Genomic DNA, 22,170 nt, shown 5'->3' with positions numbered 1-22,170 from the left:
AGAATAATGTGGTTTTTTAACTGTATGTTGTACTGTTAACGATAGAACGATAGGTAAATTCCAAGCACTTAGTTTTTTATCTAATATAAGTATATTGCGTGCGAGAACCTCATGTGTAGTGCGCCTTTCAATATAAGCAGTTATTCTAGATGTTTCTCTAAGGGGTTGTACTTTAAGATCCTTCTCTTGTTTAGAAAGCCAATTAGTAATTTGGTAGCTCACGTTTAATTAGCGTATAAAATAGATAAACCCCGGCCTACTAATGCTATGTGATATGGAGTACTTTTAGTTCGTTTTTTAATTAATTCATCATAAACATATTACAACAAATATCAACATTCAATACACAGTAACATGTAAAAGTTACTCGAATTGTACAATTTGACTTTTTTCCTCAGTGACAAAATGAGCATTTTTAACCATTGTAATAAAAGACATAATAAATATTGGCGATTTAATATCTTCAACATAGCCTTACAATTGGGTTGAATTTACAGGGAAACAAGTATTCTTTTCGATCAGATCGACTCATCAACTATGCGAATGCAGGGGATTGCTTTAGTAATCTCTCACGAGATGGCGCACCAGTGGATCGGGAACCTGGTTACAATGGTAAAAGTTTCCTTGCTCATCAACGGGCAGACCCGCCAAAGTAGGTACGCTCATCATCTTGTTTTCCGCAAAAACGCGAAAAAAAAAAAAGTAATGCTTTTACATTGTTTTTGTATCCCTCTCGATGTACATTTGTTTGGATGTTTGAATGAAAACCATAGGAATGGTGGACATACCTTTGGTTAAATGAAGGATTCGCCCAATTCATGGAAAGCCTCTGCGTCTCTAAATTTGCGCCAGAGTTCGACGTCCTGACTCAGTTTACGGCAAATACGGTTTCTAAAGCGCTGGAGGTGAGATCCAGCACGATTTTCGAAAATATGATCGAAAAATTTGCAGTATTTGAGGAGGAACTTACGTCTTTAGTCGTTAATATTTCTAACTGTTAGTTTGAAATCTGTTAGATATAGCCTATATGATTAATGCTACTGTTACTACAATATCGACTGGCGCAAGCTCCATTATAAGTGTCATCACCGTTTTCGAAAGATCCTATCCAACGATCATGAAATTATTAAAGAAGCTAAATATGGCAATTACAGTATTGAACCAGGTTCTATCTCAGGCTAAAGTTTCACCCATAGGTCGTTTTGATCGCTTCGCCAGGACGATGCTTTGGACAATTCTCATCCGATCGAGGTAGAAGTGGAGTGTCCTGCGGAGGTCGACGAAATCTTCGACGCCATTTCCTACAAAAAGGGAGCTTCAGTTATTTGGATGCTTTACAACTACATTGGCGACGAGGTAGGTTGAAGGTGTGCGTGGAAATTTGCGCACATCATGCACTATACCTATCTGTACACATGTTAGCTTATCCATTTTGCACGGGTAGATAAACAAAATTAGAAACCACTTCGAAAGTCGAAGTGATAAATGAGCATTTATCAACAATTCGTCAGTTAGCACAAAGCATTCTGAATAAAAAAGTAAGTAGCCACGGAAAAGTGCTCAACGCTGTTAGAAGTACTTTTTTTTTGGAGTACTAATTCAACAGTGTACATGACCCACATTCGGCCACTATTTGAGGTCGATTAACAGAAGTTTCGCACGGGACTGTCAACATATCTATTGCAACATGCTTACGGCAACACCTCATCGGAAGATCTGTGGCTTACACTATCTGAAGTGAGCGGATTACGCGTCGGCGATATGATGAATTCATGGGTCAAGCAGAAAGGCTTTCCTCTTTTGTTCGTACGTATTTTCCGTCACTATTTAGAGTAATGTGGCCTATAGAGAATTCTGTGCATAGCATTTGATTATTGATGCGTTTGGTCCGTAGAAATTTTTTTCAAGGAAGTCTCTCTTAAAATATTAGTAAATGCTTACATTTACATTATTATCGTGCATTCACTATAGATAACTGTTAAGAACAATTTCCTTTATATTCCTCTTATTATAAATGTGATCGACGTTACTACAGATACGTGCCACGTTCTGTGTGTCCTTTACACAGGTCAAGTGTCGTAAATTGGGTGCTAACTGCGTCCTTGAAATCAAGCAAGAAAAGTTTCACAGTCTGGCTGAGAAAGCGAAGTACGCAAAGCAGGCCTTATGGAAGGTGCGTACGCCGGACACGCACCATGAGATCAATAGGCCAATATTCTTAGCAATACAGTACGATACTAGTAATTCCAACTTTACTTTACAATTAGCAATTACGGCGTATGGGTTAAATTGAGTTACTCATACTGATTGCAGATTCCCATTGTGATCGGGGTACCAGGTATGAAGAACACAGTGGTCCTCATGGAAAAACCTAAGGAGGATATTTTAATTAAAGGCGCTTCTAAAGCTGCATGGATTCACGTAAGGAAACGGACACATTTATTAGCTTACTGAAAGTGTAGCTCGTATATTATAAGGCAGTGATATAAGGCAGCTAAACGTTCGACTTGGTTTTTTCAGGCTAGCCGAGACAAAAGATGGTGCTGATACGGGTTCTGATCATTTCAAAGTTAAACTGGCATTATTTTTTGAGTGCGCACATTGTTCTATCTTTTTTAAATGTTTGCCGACTAAAAGAATTAGTATGTATACAATTGTTCGGAATTAGGATGGGAATTCTTTTCAGGTCCATCTATTTAACAGGTTGACTATGTACTAAGCTGCTGGGTTGGAATCACTAAACTAGCCCTTTGTAGATCTATGTGATGCCAAAAACAACGTCGGTTTGCGTAATTACACTCTAAGACAATAGATGATGTACCAAGTAAATGACTAACCGTTTGTTTCGTCTGCAATCGCGATCAGTACAGGTGAATCACGGTGCCGCGGGTGTCTTCCGTATTCACTATGACGAGCCAATGCGTAAAGCTCTTCTTTTAGCCATTCGGAACAAAAGCTTGTCGCCTATGAATCGATTCATTTTGCATTCCGACCTCCTTGCGCTTGTACGTAGCAGACGCGAACAAGAACTTGTTATCATTCAGTAGAAGTTGTTCCAGGCACAAGAATGCACTACCTTGATAACTTCCTCTCAGCCGTTATCTCTGATGTGATCATTTACATCTGCATACGCAAATGACGCGAATTTATTAAAACTACAATGTATAATGTATAAACTCATGCCCAAGTAGATTAAGAGATAGCCTCAGTGTGTGATATCATTCATTCTCATAGCACTAGCAGGTTTCACATAAAGCAATCTAATGAAGATTTGTCACACACGTAGACACAAATCTACGACACAGCCATATTGCGATTGCAGAAGTTTAAGAATTGCGCAACTAGATTTTCCTATTGGTCAGTGAAAATTCACCATTGTAAAAATTGTCCCAATTATACTGTCTACAAACAGGTAGAAGCTGGGTATGCGTCTATGAAAGAACTACTTGAGCTGACGGAGGTGTATTCGTCTGAGACAGACTATTCGGTATGGACATCCGTCTCCACCCTAATGACGAAGCTCGAAATACTTCTCGGACACCGACCCGAGCTCGTCGAAAGATTGCACGGATTTGGTAGAAAATTGTATAGCGAGGTATTCAAGGGTCTTGGGTGGGACTCAAAACCTGACGAGAGTAAGTGGCTACCCGTTGGCAGAAATTCTATTCCGAGTTATTCTATGTCACATCACACATGCTTCGGTGTATTTGAATCAACTTCGTCGGTTAGGTTTTTCCATCTGTATCTGTAATCCTGCAATGAATCTCTGACGATGTACCTGTTGAACGATTTTCTTTGCTATTACGTTTGAATCAGAACCGGCGAGGGCAATGCTACGAGCTTTAGTACTGGGCAAAATGGTGAAATTCGGCGAGGAGCAGGTATTGAATGAAGCACAACGGCGCTTTGTTGCGCATGTGTCCGGTCGAAACGAGCTTATAGCCGATTTACGGATGCCAGTGTACAGGGCGGTAGCACAAATGGCTCATAATCATCCTGAAACATGGGATCAACTTATGAGTCTGCACCGAAAAGCCAAAGTCCAAGAAGAAGCCAATAGGGTGGCGATAGCCCTTGGCTCGGTACAAACGAGACCCCTTTTAATTAAAGTATGTCGGTCCATCTTCTACGTACACGTGCTATCTTTGATCGTTGACAATTCATAGCTCTTAATTAATAGTAAATGATAACACTAAATAATAGCCACATTGAACGAATGAATTGCGTACATCTCGACTCAAGCTGTTCGTAAATATACGTAACTGGACAACGCTCAAGATGAAAGTTACGGAGTCTACGTGAAATTCGACTATAAAAAGCTGCGCTATAAATCTGTTGAACTACGGAGCTGCTTAGCTTGCTCCAACGATTTAAGTTTCTTAAAAAGACGTAATGTACGTTTGGTTGAAAAACATGTGTGCTAACTCTTCCCAACCGCATAAACTGTACACCTTCATAAAAAGAATGGAAGTATTATGTTTTTTTCGTTTTTTGGTTTGAGCAGGTTTTAGAATTTGCGGCATCAAACGCTGTGCGTTATCACGATAGCGTATTGGTGATGGAGAGCGTAACCCATTCAGCGATGGGACAAGAGCTTGCTTGGGAGCATTTCACTGCTTTATTTGAAACGTACGGTTCAAAGGCGGCCTCCGTACCTTTTTTTTGAAATGAGCTTTTTGGGACGTATAAATCAAGTTGAATGGACATTGTAACACATCGGGTCAGCGGCGTCGTGAGCTTTCCTCTCCTTTAACCACAACGGAAATGTGTCACTTTTGTAAAAATGTCTATTTATTTGTCGCTGTTGTGTACCACTACATTTACCTGCCCGTATCGTTTTGCTATGATCGTCAATCTAACTCAGTAAGGCATGCGTATAGAGAGAGTTTATAGAATAATTCAGTGCTTTCTACGATGAGCTGTCGTTGATGCCTGGTGCTTTCGGAAGCTGAGTTGTCATCTCAAAATGTTCAGTTCTTAATCGAACGGTCTGTATATTGAACACCTGTGTTGTTTGTGTAACATAAACCGTATCATTCTTTCTGAACTTACAAGGAGAGCGCAGTCAATAAGTTTCATCTTTACTATTTATGAGGAAAAGTACTCGATTACGAAAATTACATCAATTAATGGTAAAATTATATTAATAATTATTAAAGTAACTCATATACTTCAGAAATTATATATGACACGCTGTTTCACGTTGAACTTTTCACAGCTATAACCGCCGCTACAACTCGGGTTCACGTTTTCTCCGTCTGATTAGAGCGTCAGCAAAAAATTTCTGTACATTCGAAAAAGCCAAAGAGGTGAAGGAATTTTTCCAAAAGGTTCGTGCCAATATACGCTCCGCTTACATTTTTCTATTGTTCTGGATAGTAAATCCGAGTAGCGGTCAGGATACGAATCGGAGGCCTTCACCGCCCTTGCACGCATGCGGACGAAAAATACGGATGGAAATTCGTGAAAGTCTTAGGTACACCCTAAATTGATGGATTCCTTGTTTATGATGGAGTGGATTACCTGTTGCGATGAAGGTGAGCAGGAGCGCTCGATGTGGGATTGATTCACTGTTAAGTCTGACCTACCGTGTCGATGTATTATTTCAGAATCCAGTCGTTGGGGCAGAAAGTACAATGCGTCAAGTGATTGAGGTGATTGAAGCGAATGCTGCCTGGCTAAAGCGAGACGAACGTCATATTTTCGAGTTCTTTAGAGAGAGATGAGTCGTATGAACTAGCCAAAAGATGAAGGTCGTTATCAATCCCAATTCCAATAATAATAGTAGTAATAATTATGTGCGTAAAGATAATAAACGAGCATCATACTTACACGGAGGTCAACTCTACGAATCCACAGTGCATTATATAGATGGGTGTTGTTTAGTTGCGTTTATATCAAAACGGTCAAGTGTTCTGACGAGTGCTGGGGTTTGTCACTTGTCGAGTCCCAACTAGTCTCGTGATTAGTTAGATTTGGGTGTCTACACAACTTCAGAACGACGTGTTCTATATATAAATCTTATTAATATGGAAAACGTGTAAGTCTTTCATAAGAGCTAGGGTTAGAAATAGTAGATTCCATATATTACCCTAAGCCGCGTAAGCATCCTCACAAGGTAACTTTTCATTATGTTTCGATAGATCATTTTACGTGCTGCGATGTCTTTTGTGTCTATGCGTATTGTTATTAAGCATCTTCCACTGGTTCCGTCTATTTTGAAAGATTTTTTTGGTTTGTCCCATGCTAAGGGTTAATTCATCCAACTCTTGGATCAGTCCTCCCTAAACTGTCGTAGATCCTTTAAGTAATAATGGTCTCAAGTGTTTATGATATAATTCGAAAGTTTTGATTGCAAACTTTAATGAGTGTTAACGTCAATCACGCTCCTTGCCTTTTCAAATCGGTACGGTCACAGTAGATGAACTCTTTCTTTGTTTTATTAAAATAAGCGACGGCAAAAAAGAAGCAATCTACCTATCTGAGCATGCTACAGGTTATGGACCTAAGTATGCTTAAAAGATTTCGTTTTATTCGGTCAGCGATTCAATATCGAGGACCGGTTTATCCGCTAAATCAAACGTAAATTAAACGTAGTTATCAAACGTAATTAAATCAAAATCAGTTACGACGGTTGTCATCAAATTGGCCTCAGCCAACCGTATGAACTCATAACATTGTCTTAGATATATGTGAAGGAAAAATCGCGCAACGGTACTCACATATCCTGTTAATATCCTGGAATGCACGACTCGTTAAGATAAAGGATCCTGTCTGTTGCCGACTGCGATAACGCAGCACTTCCTCTGATCGTCCTAATTGACCGGCTTCATCAACACTGACGCCATGCTAAAGACGGCCATTTGGCATTTGCTATTTTCAGACGAAGTTCCCCCTTTTGTGTATCTTTTAATTTAGCGTATGATAAAATATCGACTGACTGAATATAATAGGCCTTTAGCTGGTGGCGTGTCGATTTTTCTTACGTTGTTGTTTAGCTAGCTTGCTTAGGCTATATGTATGCAGAGAGTTTCTCTTTTGCCTGAAGCTGTTAACTATAATCGCCGTTCACAGACGTAGCTATCAAGTGCAGCGGCCACGATCGACCACCCTCATGCCTATGTTTACTTGCCTGTTAGAACAAGGAAGCTTCGAACGCGAAGACCAGGCCTTAAATTAGGTAGTAGAATCTGCTAAATACTCAACGTGGACTGGTAATAGATTTACCTGTGTCTTACTCAAATTAAGTTAGAATTAACTTCCTAACAGGGAACTGAAACTCCGAACGTTTGAGCTTGTAAATAAACTAGAAATATCGCGCCTTGCGGCCGAGACATGTTTGAATCGCTCGTGCTGGTCCAAAACAAAACGAGACTTATATACCTCTATCATTACATTGAGAAAATCGTAAGTTTCGTATGACAACATTGAGGACGGTCCCCTGTCCCTTCCTAGGTAATGCCGAGAGTCTTTCCGCGGAGCACAAGTAGTTGTTAAAATGAATTAGGTCCCATTAGTTGAATCATTCTAAAGAAATATAACGTTTCAACAAGATAAAGCCAGGATAAAACAAAATACTATTCTTTCGGTAGATGAAAACAAGCGAAGTCTTATACAACCTATCAGCTCCTGTTAAAATAAATGTTTAGAATTTTACACCAGGTGTAAGCGTTAAGCGTTGCCTCAGACAACTGGTTCCCTACAGCACAAAATGAAATACGTTCAAATCCAGGTTCGAGCCCAGATCACCACATGTTTGAAAAAGTTCGATGCAAACAAACACGTTACTGCTCCACCGTTGGTGCGACGAAGCGAAGAATCAAACGATCTTATATTGATTATTAACCGGTATTCCGACACTATATTATTAGAGTGTATGATGTAAGGTTCACCTAAAAAGGTTTCTTTTTAATACTGAAGGCCCACTGAACACGGTCTAATATTATGCGCACGGGACGGTCTGGAACAGATATGAGTGCCACACCCAAGGACTCTCATGGCTCTCTACGAATTTCGTCATTTGCGTTGGCATTTTGTAAGAACACTCTTAACCATATCGTGCAGTTAACGTCACACATATGACAGAGCATAATTCCAGTTCGATTCATAATTTTTCTATACGTTTTCGCTAGTACTAAGACTTGAATGGTCTATATATTGGCACGCCTCTTAAACACAGCGTATCAACGTGCTATTTTTTTTTACACTCTAATAAAGTTTTCCTTCGCTCCTTCCACATCCGCTTGATCAAAGCCAGTTCAACCTAGCTTGATGCTGGCCTGTCATGTCATAACCGTTTTTTAGGCGACAGCATGTTGGTGATGCATCGATTAACGGAAATAAAATCGTGCCTATGGTGGTTTGATAAGGTTAAAGATCTAAAGAATGTTTTGTTACCAGCAGCACCAGCGTGACGATGCTCGAGTGGAACGGAGCCCAGCTTCTAGTTTGTGCGACCCTTTCCGTTGCCATATCGTGACAGCTATAAGTTACGGATAACGCACTGTGACAAATGCTCTCTACAAGGTGTTAACTCATGTACTAGAGTGCTTCCTCGCGCTTGACTCCGTTGCGAACAGGCTGGTCAGGCCTATCCTTAGTGTAGATTAGGTACTTACCGACCTGGATCTAGACGAGATATTGAATGGTATGTTCTATGGAAATGTTTAGCTTCACAAATATAGCAGTACTGTCATGCTCGCTACTATCTTCCTTAGTTCTCTATATTTATTGCCTTTGTCCTATTTGACTTACTACGATATAGAAGGTTCGAATGCTCGGAAAAGTGGCAGCTAACTGCATTCTTTTTGTTGGCTTCTTCTCTACTTGACCGGTGATAATAGCGTTCTGTTAGAGGAAGACGGACATGTTCCATCTTTCGCAGGGTGACACGCATATTTGTATTCATTGGTATTACGTCTGTTGTATTTGCAAAGTTCAAGGTAGGCTAACATGATCATGTGCTCATCACGTAACACCTATCCTATATATGGCTTCATGTGACACCATTCGCTTGCATTTTGCGTCTTTGCCATTACGTCTCGTGGCCTGTGTGAATGTAAAGGATCATCTATGCCTATAGACTGTGTGGAACTTCCTGTTCAATAGCTAATGTCAATCAACGAACGACAGCTAAAGGGTTTTACGTACCGCAATTAATTGATTCTAGTCTACTTTATAATTTAACATCGATATTGGTATCATTAAGTATCGGCTTAACGGCATTAACGTCATTGGCTGGCGTAGTGGCTTGACGCCTCCAGATTATCAGAGCAGCACCTTGGTGACGGTCACAAATACGGAAAGAGAACGTCTCCTACGCGCTTTAGTGTGTCTACGAACGACTATTCCATCCAGCAATGGCTGACCTACAACTAGAGATTATCGATAGAGTAAATAGAACTGTCACCCGAACCTGGTTTTCGCTACCTTTTTACGTTCACGCGTGCAAACACCCATAGATCTTGTTTTTTCTTTTCCAAGTAATTATCGTATGTGTTTATTGACAGCTGTAGATACAATGTAGCCCTATGTTCCGGACGTGCAGATATGCGACAATATGAGCGTTACCAGAGCGAATTAAGTGCTAGAACTAACCTAAAAGACATTATCTTGTACGTATCTCTGTGCACTGACATGGAATTAGTTAGTAACATTTTTTGTTTTTGGTTTGGAGTTTGGAGTACTAGACCGTCGGAAGGCGAAAGCGTCGTTGTCTTTAGGATAAATATGAATTCGTTGTATTGTCTAGTATCATAAAAAATAAAGCACGCCAGCTAAGGTAAGCAGATTAGAAAAGATAGCACAAATAAAAGCGTACCATCCTACAAGACGTATGAGTTTATGCCTTCTTTTTGTATCTGTGATGAATTCGGCCTTTTTCACTGCTGAATAATCTGACTCATCGACGTCTTTCTGGCCTAATTTCACAGCTCAGATGGAACACTAACGAAATTGGTTAGGTTACATCTACTTCGAAGTTTCTGAACAGCTACTTCTGTGCATTGAAATCGGTCCTCTAGGCAAGATGATTGGTGCTGCTTTTTTGGTTCTAGTGTTAGCTAAGACTGTGTGTGGCCTGTTTCCAGCCCTTGTTCATCAACACCGCAGCCTAGAAAGTCATCTACGAGTAAAGCATAGAAAGCGTGGCTATCGAAGACGCTGTGTACGGACGTCTTAGCCATCCTTTTCCCGCTAAACCGTAAGAAAAAAATGATTAACTGTCTCTAGCATGCCAGTTCTTAGAAGCGGTTCATGACAGTCTGCTAAATCTCATTTCCAATATAATCTAAATTGATGTTAGCAGTATCAAACGCTATTCTTATTATATTAACACAGTACCAGTGACACAGACAAAGTAGGTACGATTTTTACGGATCGAACTCAGTGACGATTTATAGATATGCCCATCCATGATACTTTCGGCTTATTTATTCATAAATGAACAGTGGCAAAAAAGTTAGCAATATTGTGACATGATCTTTATTTATAGCTATTTGTATAGCTTCTATATATTATATAGTATATTTAAACAAATCTGTTCACAAAACAAAAATGCTATGGGTGCAGAATGATGTGATGCCCCTTTTTATACAACTGGTTATCATGTGCTTATCAGGTGTTATCAGGCTGCTGCGTACTATAGTAAAGCGAATCGCTACTTTTAGCCGTCGCCTACGAAAACATTTAGGGGTACCAACAAGGGTTCTCTTGCCGGGCACCTAGCGAACGCCGATAAATGTACCTTACTGTCATAATAGGATACGCGAAAGACCACTCTCGAGGCAGACTGATTGGATGCTTTTAGCAACTGCCCAAAGCTCTTGAAGTTCCACGAAAATGCTGCTTCGTTAAACTTGATTTAGCCCTAATAGAAAACAAATGGCCACGGATCTTAACATTTACTTAATGAATTTTTTTACATTTCAAATCATTCATATCAATTCATTTATCAGAGCCGTTCAAATCTTAACAAAAAGTCCACTGACTCGTGTGTTGTGTTATTATGGCCTTGTTACACTTGAATAGGAAAAAAGACGTTTATTTTATATTAAACTTTAAATACAAAAAGGGCATTGTCAATAATTAACAAACATTTTTCTTGCTACTAGAAGCACTGCGCCGCTTCAATTGAAGTTATTGCAGAAATTCTCGTTGACCCTCTATCCCGTTGAAGTATGTTGCGTTCTGCTAACACTGATCTTTTACTGCCCCTGAAAATTTTTTTTGGTTATAATTGTCATGGAGCGTTGGTTTACAATAAAACGTTTTTTAATAATGTGAATTGACCCTACCTAGGATGAGGAAAGACATTCCCTGAAATACGCGCATCCTTACATATTCTAACGCAATTCGACCACATCAGGAAGTTCTAGCTGGGCGGGTTTGGCCCAAAATACTCACCGGCATAGTTAACCATCTACATGTTATAACGGGGCTTGAAAGAGAGACCCGTTCGTGTAGAAGGATCTAGATGAACTATTTATCTATGGAAACAACTAATCATTCCATATTATTCTGCTAATGAACATATCTGCATAACGGCACCTGATTAGAAGACTAAGGGAACATCAAAGCAGCTTGGTGTCAGCTTGAAAAGCTTTTCAGTTTATAAGTTTTGCTAAATATTTCTTCAATTAAACATTAAATAATAAAACTTTTAATATTAAAAAAAGTTTGTCTTTTACCTTTTTGACACACAGCACCTTAATGATAGCTTAGTGGTAAGTAATACTCAATGGCTCTGTTAAGTGCAAAAAATCATATTTACAGTTACAGACAAATAGAGAAGTCGGAAGTTTTGAGTTCAAGGATACGACTGGGTAGGCACTGTATCTGACCAGCAGAGCTTTCGTATGAAAATAGATAGACAACTTCTTCATGAGTGAAAACGAAATGGTAATAGTTAATTCTATATCTTGCATACCGTCATCGACCGCTGTATTCTAAATGGTCCATTGATGTATCTACTAAATAGCGTAAAGCAACTACATCGTTGGCTCCTTTTTGGAGTCTTTCGACCCTCATCCGGTCATCAGAGCTCACGAATCATTTCTGATGACTTTTCAGTAGTCACATGGTCAACACCTGCAAACTAGATTCCCAGAATAGGTTGCACCATGAAATTCGGTACTGCCAATTAAGTCGGAAACTTGATGTCAAAAAAATACACGTTTTTAGTTATTTGCCGTATTTGGGAGCGTGGAAGGTCTGCGGAAAGGACAGGTGGAGTCGATAGTCTAGCCGTTGCGTATATATATGATTGATGCTTGATCATTAGGTAATTAGTACGCCGCTGAAGTCAAACTTGCTTGATCCTTTAAAAAGGGAGAATGTCGTGTGGCCTAAGGCTTAAGCTGCACAAACGATGGGAGCGTCGTGAGCTTATCCCTCATTCACACACCTATCACTTGAACAATGAACAACATTTAAGATTTGTTGTTGACTATAATAACCTGACTAGTAAGAAAATTGACGATTAAACAGCCGGCACAACAATCTATGCTAGCGGTGTAGCTGTCGTCGTGAACGCTATCTTTTCTATTCAAATCCAAAAAGTGTCGTTTGAGCCACGAAGCTACAATCCGGCATAAACAAAATTCTATAGCCAGAGTTCCTTAGACCCTACATTGAATATAGGCTTACTCTAGCTAATGGAGCAACTCTTTAGCGTTAGCACTAAAAGCTCAAAAATTATTTTGAAATTACACGATGCTTTGGAATCAAACGTATTATAGCTAGTTATGCAGAACACGTTCAAGCCAATAGGTTCAGGCGAGAGATGCTTTGTAGTGTCATCGAATTTTTCATATATCATAACGACGATGATATACAATGGGAAGATTCTAAAGATACCATAAGAAAGCAGTGATTACAATATGCCATACCAATAACTTCCTCTGTAATGAGCAAATCTAAACGAAAAACTCGCTAATGGTTGCAGATGTTGTACCGGCCTGAGGGGCGGTTCGCCATCGAACCGGAGTTCCTGACTGTGGATCCTCCTCCCCGAGTGCTAATTCCGCGGGCTTCTAATTCGCCATCACTTAGCAGCATTGGAACGCATAGTTCACGTTACCCTGATAGTGAAAAAACAGGCCACATTCAAGGGCAAAATCGTACAGGATGTTATTCGCAAGGCGACACCAGTTCGCCTTCGGACTGCTCCGGTCCAGAAGTTCAAAACTTGAGTAGAAGTATTCCTGTGGAACAGGTGGCAGCGTCTGTTAGGTCTTCAAATAAAACGAACTTGTACAATTACATGTTGGTACCTGCGCCCAAGCTTTCGAATGGCCAGAGTCCCGTGCAGACACTTGATGGAAACATGTCAGCTAAATCAGACAATGAACCTAAAAAAAAGCCAAAAATAGATTACGCTTCAGTTCTCAGCCGTAGAGCTACACCAAACCTGGGTAGTGCATCCTCGCGAGCCACTGTCAGCAGTTGGGATTTGCGGGACTTACCCCGCGACAAACCTGATCGAAAATCAAATAACCGTATTTCTTTCGAGGATCTAATAACCTCCAGGCACAACAGCCCCTATAGGTGTAACCAGTCACAAGATTCTTCTGAAGACCGTAAATCGGATGTGTGTGATTCATCGCTGTCACGCCAGTCAGAACCTTCGTCGTTAGATGACTACTTCATGTCGAAGCGTCGATCCTTTACTGTTGCCCCGAAGACTCTTTCGAGTCTTCCGGTGAGCTCTGGCAATCTGGAAACACATGAGAAGTCAAAGCTGAGACAGACTTCACTCGACGATCTTCGAATAATCCCGATTACTTCGGGTTCAACGCAGACACGTCAGGCCATTCGTCCCGAAGGTCCAATAGTCAGCTCATGCGAGAGAACTCCTGACTTTCAACTCGGAGTTCTTTCGTTATCATCTTGGGCTAAACAACCGAAGCCGGTTTTACCGACATTAACTTCAACGCAGCAATCGTACAGCACACTATTTAAGGCAAAACTCAGCAGGGACCCTAACAAGATCTTTGATTGGACATCCTCTCCGTCAGCGGAACCCTCTTTTGCTCCTCCTGAGCTACCAGCAAGGGAAAGGGATCCGCCCAGAAATTTCGGTTCAAGATTTAGATCTCTCACAGATCTTCAATATTCGGAAGGATTGGACCAGGTATAATATTTCTTTTTATATTGCTCTATGTAAGCAGATATAGTAACTAATCTCGCTAAGCAACAGCTTCGACCGCTGACCGTCCATGCGGTTATAAACAGCTATTCAAATGTTTAGTTCTCACGAAACTATTGTCTGTGCCTAAGGATGCTGCACCAAAACTATCTGAACGACAGTAGATCTTTTTTCTAAATCAGCTTTAGGAGGCGTTTATTGTTACTAGACGACATTTAAATATAGAAAATAATAATCAAATAACTGCCTTTAGTTTAGGACCAACTAAGTCATGAAAATTATTTGGCCAATGGGTTCCGTTAATGAATTTCTAGTGGTCCACAAAGAATCAGCTTACTTATCTTAAGTTGTCTTCACTCACAAATTTCTGTCTGCGGCACAAATCAATATACAACAATCGTCTAATACAGATTGCACTATTTTCTCTCTGCAGATGCCGACTAAGCCGCTACCGAGTCAATATCACTCGTCTAAAGAGCTCAGACCTGTTATTCCGCTAGAGTGAGTAGAAACCGAGCAGCTTTTATAGTAATTTTCCTTTGATTGATGCATCCTACTGATTTCAGTGCTCTTCATGCAATGACTTCATGGTAGTGCGGACCTCTATGCGAAAATGAGCAACCCAAGCGTGAAATTTCTGCAGACAATGTCACTGCTACTTCGGTTATGGCATAAATTCATTCGGTTTTCTTTATCATAACACTGATCATTTCAACTGACCACAAGTCAGAATGATAAAACGGCGTTATTGTGTTTGAGTACATATTTTAACATCAACGGTTGGATTTTCGGTATGTAACCACTCATTGAAAAATATACTTGTCTCTCAAATAGAGCTTCTTTATTCATTTCATATTGGAGTTGTTTTGGTAGGACGCCAGAAAGGGTAAATATATTTGTCTGCATGCATATTATGAATTTTTCATTGACTACTTTTCAGAATGGTAGATTCAAGAGTTAAAATAACCGTCTAACTAATCGATACGCTTTTGCAGCTCAACGGGTTCAGTCAAAAGGACGCACATGACAAACGAAACCTCCACACGCGGAACGGCGCAAACTTCTGGAGTGCTCCCCTTGAGTCGAAATAGTTGCACTGAAAGCCTGTCGAGGACACATCCAATTGACAGTCTGAAAATGAACCTCGAAGTGTCAACCATGGCCGCCTCGCAAGCACAACAAAACATTTCGCCTCCACTGCCCTCAGTCGCGACCGTTGCAGAGGGACTGATCTTCAGTGACTCCTCTAAATGCCAGCAAAGCTTAGAAGAAGGGGAGGGTAAAACTAAACTGGAAGAAATATCAGATAATATCGGATCTGCAGAAAATAGCACGCTCACTTCTATCGAGCGTCAATCGGGACAGAGCCTGCTTAGAAATAGAAATACGGGCAAGGGAAGCCCCGAGTTAGCTGCAGTTTCAACCGATCGCCACCCTGATTCCATGGTGATTGCTGGAGCGCAGTCAAATGCGGATGACGAATGGATACGACCAGCTGGGTCAATCACAAGTCCAAGTACCTCAAACGTAAGACAATCCAGCTTCTTACTATAATTAGACGCATTAGCGTGACGTCAATCAGCATACAACTGCAACATGATTTCTCAGTAATTAATAATATGCTAAACTCGATTAATAATAATTTGATTGAGCATCTGTTGCGTCCATTCTGGTGCGTTCAAAAAATGTGACCGTTCAACTGGTGAGTAACGGCCGTACTTCGAAACGTTTACGTAGCGTTGATGTAGCCATCTTGATGGATATGTATGTGCGTTACGAACACAGGTTTTGAGTCATTTAAGTTGTGTGCAAAGTATAGTACGCTTAGCTGAGATTCTGTCTAATGTCTAATGTTAAATTGAACACTTCTAGTCTAGTCCGAGCAAATCTGCTTCTGTTGCGGACCAGCGACTCCGTTTGTTTGAATTAGAGATTCGACAGACATTTAAAATTATTCATCGATTTGTATGTCCTTGCTATGGGATAGATAAATAATAAATCAAGTATATAATCTATATTAATCTGAGTATCATTTTTTAGTAAAATTCACATAGAATCGGAGGCGAAAGGTGGTTTGTGTTTGCTTAGTGTCAAGGTAGTTATAAAAATCGTCTAATCATTGTATTTGAATTGACAGAATTCGCCGCTGGAAGATGGCAAGACGGAACGCTTTCAACCAGGGGCAGTTTCATTGTACCCCCCTATGAATCCACTAAAACCCCAAAGAAGTAACTTGCCACAGGAATATTCGAAATCAGGCACTACAGCAAGGTGAAGTATTGACGCATTTATAGCAGAGCCTCATCCAGTCAAGCCAAAAAGAAGCTCTAGCTTTAACAAGGTCTTCTCCTGTGAATCTACAATCCTCAAGGGATTCGAAAAAGCTCACGAACTAGCCTTCAAGAAAATAGTTCAGATTTTCTCGAAGGCTAGTTTTGAAAGCCGTATCTTGGTGTGTGTAGGGAAGAAGTTCCTTAACGAACATCCACATAGAATGTTAAATATTTTCATCCCATCAAGGATTTACTGGGAATAGTTACTGTGTTGTATGTATACGAACCAACAATTTTTTTTAAAGATTCTTTAGTAATAGCTCCATATATTCGGTCTGAAACGTCTAAACGGTATCTGTAGACATAGGCATGCCTTCTAATGAACAGAACTCGGTGTACTTTAATGTTTCAAGCATAAAATTGTAGATTGTTGATGAATGCAGGCATAAATGATATCGCTACGATAACTACTATCGTACGTAAGCCGTTCGTTCTTCTGTAATGCAGCAATAAAAGTATCATAGATGATGACCGAAAACTCGCAAAAAAGTATGTGTGAGAGAAAAATGGTGCCGAGAAAAAGGGACACAGTTACGGCACTAACTAGTGACCTAGCTTGCCTATTATTTTCGTAGGTTGACGTTTATTTCTATAACTCAATGCACTTATATCTAGATATAACTTAATGTGTTCTGATTTGCAGTCACATGAGCGGCCCGACCAACCCGTTTGGTTCCGACGAAGAAGTTAATGATACAGTTGTTCGAAGGAAATCACAAACGCTAGATCGATGTGAGGAGAAATTGTCACATCAAAGTACCGTACCGTAAGTTTCAGATTGTTTACGTTTAATCTACGCAACAGTAAAGTATCCGTAGTTCATTATCTGTGAAACACTGAAAGTACAATGTAGCTTGCGTTTGACAAATGGCTATCTTTACTAATGAATACCTGAGTTATTAATCTTGACAAAATAGTAAGAAATTCATTTACTTATTTTACGAACTCGTTGACTGTCGGTGCATAATTAACCCATATAAGGCATTTAGCTTAGGCATTTAACATGTAACAATTATCTTAATCTGTATGTAAGTCTTACAGGCTTACTAAGAAAACCGTTAGGTTAGGCTGTATTTATTGGAATAGAACTTCACCGTATGAAGCTTTCTTTGCATGTACTACGCCATGCAACCGTTTCTGTTCCAGATTGTCGCGCTCTGCGATAACTTACTCAAAACTGTTATGCCCCTTTGTGGATGCCTCCGATTCCAATCAGGAGGACGATCTCGATAATCTGCTTCCTGTATCGGTCGCTCCTTCGCGCTCGAGCGCTCTACGATGGTAGTCTACCTTATACTAACATTCTAACATCCTCTCTTCATAACTAGGCTTCTCTAGATAAACGCCGACACATCCTATTTTGCAAAAACATCTCGCGAAATTGCTATAAGAAAAACAGCAGCAAATGTTTTTATGTGGATTCGCTGCTATAAAAGGCGTTGCAACAGCGTAGATGCTCTGGTCTATAATAGTAAACATGCTTTTTGCAATGCAGGGTAAATTCGTTTTCTAGATATCGATTTTCTTAAGTGAGATGAAGAAATTGGGTTGTAAATTACTTGTACTTTTCAATTTAAATTATTTATCCCTGCTGGAAATGACAAATCTCGGAAGCGATGAATTAACGATTCGCCGGAACTCCTACCCTGAGGAAAACAATCCGTTTGGTACGCAGTACCATGGGATCGACACCGATTTGTTGACTACTTCCACGAGCTACAACTCTCGGAACGAACCACGTTCAGACGTTAACACCCCAGTGGGAACTTTACCACGAAAGGTTAGAATAGTTTAGCTACCCACTAAATTAGTGAAGTGAACAACAATGGGAGTCGTTTGCTGGGCCTGCGAAGACTTAGCAGATGTTCATATTTACCGTATTTCTATATTGTCGTTGTGTATATTTCATAAGAGACGTATATCGGCTTCAGTGGACTTTGCCGATTTCAAACCTTGTCTTTGTTGTGTTGGCGTGCTTCTCGCGCGCACATGTCGGTCGGAACTAAGACGCTCGCGAAACGCTTTCGCGTACGCTCCGCTCGTTGGGTAGCGTTTGATGTCATGCCACCCGCACAGTGCACGTCGGCCTACAAAGCAGGCTTTCGTATCTGGCCGCCACTGATTTTTTATGCCCAGCGCACTAATTGCGACCAGCTGTGACAGCGGTACTTGACTAGACTGGCTTCCCCTCGCCGGCGGTCGACTCACGCAAAAGCCACACGATTGTAGCGGGAACTGATTCAGGCAACAGTAGCTTAACCTGCTGTTCGTTCTTCGCCGGATCAGACCGGCGTTAGCTTCCATCGAACTTGCTCTGCTTTACAACAACGCTCTCGAGGAAACCAAAGATTTGACTACGCGACTGCATTGTCGGTCTGGTAGAGCTATAGCAGAAGAGGATCAAAGGCGACGATTCAAGTTGGTCTGGAACCACGATACGTACTGCCAATACACCGATAACGATACCGATAACGATAATATACCGGCACTTGGCACTAGTACCTATAGAATTTGTATTCCGATGAGGGTTGTAATGGATTTTACAAGCGATGGACGAAGCACGACGAAACACGCTGCTGCCGCCGCGTAAGTAGATAGACGATATAATTAGTGCAGTGTAAAAGACAACAGTAGTCGAACGAACAGTTCGTAATCATCTGGCAGCCATCCTAAATAGGCAGAAAGGAAAGCAAGGCTAGGTTAAGGAAGGTGAGTGCTTTACCACATTGAATGCTTATTGCAGTCGTGATTATTATTGTCGTCATGAGTGGCCATTGGCGTTGTTGGCCGCTGAAAGCCATTTAAACGTTTAGCAAAAAGTTTTGACAAAAAAAACTGTTCATATTTGTGGCTTGTTCGTTTCAATTACGATGTAGAACGTAGATTTGATTGATGATCCTTAAGAGCCCATTCCTTGAGCTCGAAATGGATCTGGCTGGAAGCTTCACCGCCGACCCGACCCAAACGCGGACAACATTTCATCGTACCTGCACTGCTTACCGTTAGAGCTGTACGTGTAAGCGATTTTTTTAAGACGATCAAACCGGCATATTCCCCGTTAAAACAAATTTGGCTCGCATTTCGCGTGATTTTGGCCCGTCAACTTGTTGGCCATTGCTACTTTTCCCTAGCTTCTAAGCAGACTCTAGTTATGCTCTATGTCTGGCTGATATTAGCGTTTCCAATCCAACAATTCTAAGCCGCTCTTGTTTGCTGGTCTGTACCAATGGAAGCAGTTGAAGCGCTTCAGATGTTTGCGCTGCCTCCACTTGCATCCCAGTCAAGACCCGCGACAAGTTGAAATTACCTCGTTTTCGAAGTAAACTGTGGACGTTGTTTAGTTCAGCTTTATTTTACTATAATGGTGTCGATAAAGAGAGACATTTGTTAAGAACTAAACACAGCTATAGCCATGCAGTTAACCATCTACTTCCAGTAACTTCGGTAGCTTCTATACATACGAGTTTCTGTTAATATAATGGCAATGAGCTGTGGTCGATAGAAATGTACCAATGTATTGTATAACTGGCCTTTGAGCTGGAGGACCAAAATCACGCAAGAATCGCTAGTTTCATTATGCGAAGCTTAGGAAATTGCGGATAGTTTCTCGGTATCAACACCTGTTGTTGGTGGAAATCGCCTGAATTCTAGCCGTTGCCGATCGGCTGAAAGCTCGGAAGATGTCAGCTTCCCAGGCTGTCTGACTGACTGACTGACAGACAGACCGACTGACGCCGATTACGTCACGCAGTACACTTAGAACGTAACAGCACTGATGACTAAAAAAAAAAGGAAAGCATGCTGATGATCTTAACCTGCAACGAGTAATCATAGATCGAATTATTTTGCTACGAAAAGCGACATTTTCATGACTGAACATTGTAAACGAACTAATAATCAATTATAAGGATTTTGAAATTCAGTCTGTAAAAATTTTATTTTCAGTTTGGAGGTATGGGTCTGGCATCGGCTTGGCCAACAGCAATGGTTAAGGTAAGGGTAAAAATGCCGAGGTACTACATCGGCCATAGGTATAGAACTCAGGCCATCAGGAAGCTGTTCTTTAGGGTGCATACCTCTGCGCTACCTGGCTAGATCAAATGAGATGTACATGAAACAGTTTCGCCAGTAGCGGCTCATGACTAATGTCACTAGGGAACAACTACATTAGATGCGGCTAGTACTTCTTGTTTGTGTGAAATAGCCCGTGTCAATGCCCTTGGAATCCCATTAAAGCTATCTGAGAGCTGATAGATGATGTTCAAAATAACACGGATACTTCGAGGTTATTAGAAAAAATTATATTTACAGCTTTACACTTGTCGGTTGGCACATGAAAAACATGTCTGCCAATCAATGGCCTGGACAGTCAATTTTACTTAGCCAAAGATACCCGTAAATTTGCATAGTGCGTGTACCACATTTTTGAGCACCTTTTTGCTCTGGCACGTTATTATGTTGGAAAGATATATGTTCAATGGAAGGAGCGGTTACATTTTTTGATTACGGGAATATTCACTTTGCTAAGCATGCAGCTCCACATGAGGACAGATGTCCCCTATCAACGATTACCTGCTTCGAATTTGAGTGAGTTTTTGAAATGTCACAATGATAATGATTTCGAGATTGCGCGCCTACGAGGCACTGCATGGCTTACACATAATACCAGAGGGGGTTATTAAACCCTCGTAGAGGCTTAGAGACGGCCAAACAACCCAGAACACGATCGACTAACAAGGGGCAAGCAGAGGTCGGCTACATACGGTAACCAATTATCGGGATATTACGAAGCCCTTTAGGTCTTGCTTCAGTCTGACTCCTTAATGAGTTAATGTGCGCGTGTTCCAGTCATCCCCTGAGACCTACGATAAATCTTTGAATCCGTTTACCGAGCCGGAGAGCGAAAGCTTAACATCAGTGGCGTCTTCCAGTATCATTTCAACAGCATCAGTATCAGCACCAGATTCCGCTAGCAAACCACCCGTTCCACCGAGAAGGTCAGATCATGCAGTTTCAATATAGCGCACTTAATGCAGCATAACAGGTTGGCTTTTTAAAAAGGGGAAAAATATATTATTGCAAGCAGCCTGCGGCAATCCATTGATGCAAATGTACGATAGCTAGTCGTTCTTGTTGTTGGCAAGGAATAAGCGAAAAATTCTAACGGAATTCACCGATTATGTTTTACGTATCGTTCATTTAGCATAAACAATAAAAACCGCAAAAAAAAGCAAGCTCCTCTACCTCCCGTATTATCTGATCCCAGAAAGGCCGTTACCGAAGCTACGACGATTTTTGTTGAGGGTAATTCAACGGGTAACTCCGGTCTATCAACGGTTTCCTTAAAGATGGAACCCTCCGTAGAATCATCGGTGAAGAAGCGAACAGGAGTTCAGAGGCTGAAAAAATCGGAGGACGTCATGAAGTCGGAAGCTCCAGTATGTGGAGGAGATGCACCAAAAGCGGAAGACAAACTAAAAAAGCTTAGCCTAAGCGTTCCGAAGCGGGACAAGGATGGCGGCGACTATACTGAGCACTCTGATATATCAGAAATCGACCTTAACCTGTATGTATGGTTGTATTTTGATTGCAACAGGAGCATTATTTTTGGCCTGATGGCCTGCCGCCAGTGACCCTTATGGCCCCGTTTTTGCTGCTTGCCCGTTTCAAAACATGATAGTTACAACTGAG

General features: G+C 40.9%; 2 protein-coding genes and 2 long non-coding RNA genes across 8 annotated transcripts in view; 2 read left to right on the top strand and 2 right to left on the bottom strand.

Annotated features, from left to right (window-relative positions):
• Positions 1-263: 263 nt before the first annotated feature.
• LOC147753884 (uncharacterized) lies at positions 264-2,965 on the bottom strand. The gene is made up of 2 exons (XR_015314211.1): positions 2,838-2,965; positions 264-1,301 (listed from the first exon to the last, which is right to left on the bottom strand). It is a non-coding gene; the product is annotated as an uncharacterized LOC147753884 (long non-coding RNA).
• LOC111268301 (puromycin-sensitive aminopeptidase) lies at positions 800-5,852 on the top strand. Its single transcript, XM_022847203.2, has 11 exons — positions 800-905; positions 1,219-1,356; positions 1,651-1,806; positions 2,069-2,173; positions 2,314-2,421; positions 2,871-3,005; positions 3,413-3,635; positions 3,817-4,109; positions 4,505-4,629; positions 5,219-5,330; positions 5,610-5,852. Exons 1-11 carry the CDS (start codon positions 819-821, stop codon positions 5,724-5,726), a joined length of 1,599 nt encoding a protein of 532 aa, XP_022702938.2. The 5' UTR covers positions 800-818; the 3' UTR covers positions 5,727-5,852.
• Positions 5,853-8,239: 2,387 nt separating this feature from the next.
• LOC111268294 (uncharacterized) overlaps positions 8,240-22,170 on the top strand; it is a 28,890-nt gene continuing 14,959 nt past the window's right edge. Inside the window, exons 1-11 of one of the 5 annotated variants that reach the window (XM_086971683.1) lie at positions 8,243-8,647; positions 10,089-10,201; positions 12,944-14,131; positions 14,580-14,647; positions 15,142-15,673; positions 16,284-16,417; positions 17,123-17,245; positions 17,626-17,760; positions 18,094-18,259; positions 20,425-20,472; positions 21,328-21,476. In XM_086971683.1, the coding sequence (XP_086827809.1) occupies positions 12,944-14,131; positions 14,580-14,647; positions 15,142-15,673; positions 16,284-16,417; positions 17,123-17,245; positions 17,626-17,760; positions 18,094-18,259; positions 20,425-20,472; positions 21,328-21,476 (2,543 nt within the window). In that variant the 5' untranslated portion in view covers positions 8,243-8,647; positions 10,089-10,201. Of the gene's footprint in view, positions 8,648-9,334; positions 9,615-10,088; positions 10,202-12,943; positions 14,132-14,579; positions 14,648-15,141; positions 15,674-16,283; positions 16,418-17,122; positions 17,246-17,625; positions 17,761-18,093; positions 18,260-20,424; positions 20,473-21,327; positions 21,477-22,170 lie in introns of those variants that run through there. The other 4 variants (XM_022847196.2, XM_086971685.1, XM_086971682.1 and 1 more) reach the window with 4 other exon arrangements.
• LOC147753883 (uncharacterized) lies at positions 10,460-21,802 on the bottom strand. The gene is made up of 2 exons (XR_015314213.1): positions 21,724-21,802; positions 10,460-11,213 (listed from the first exon to the last, which is right to left on the bottom strand). It is a non-coding gene; the product is annotated as an uncharacterized LOC147753883 (long non-coding RNA).

Source organism: Varroa jacobsoni, unplaced genomic scaffold (genome assembly GCF_002532875.2).
Source record: "Varroa jacobsoni isolate VJ856 unplaced genomic scaffold, vjacob_1.0 scaffold_134, whole genome shotgun sequence".
In the NCBI taxonomy this organism is placed as follows: domain Eukaryota; kingdom Metazoa; phylum Arthropoda; class Arachnida; order Mesostigmata; family Varroidae; genus Varroa; species Varroa jacobsoni.
This window is presented reverse-complemented; position numbering and strand designations above follow the sequence as displayed.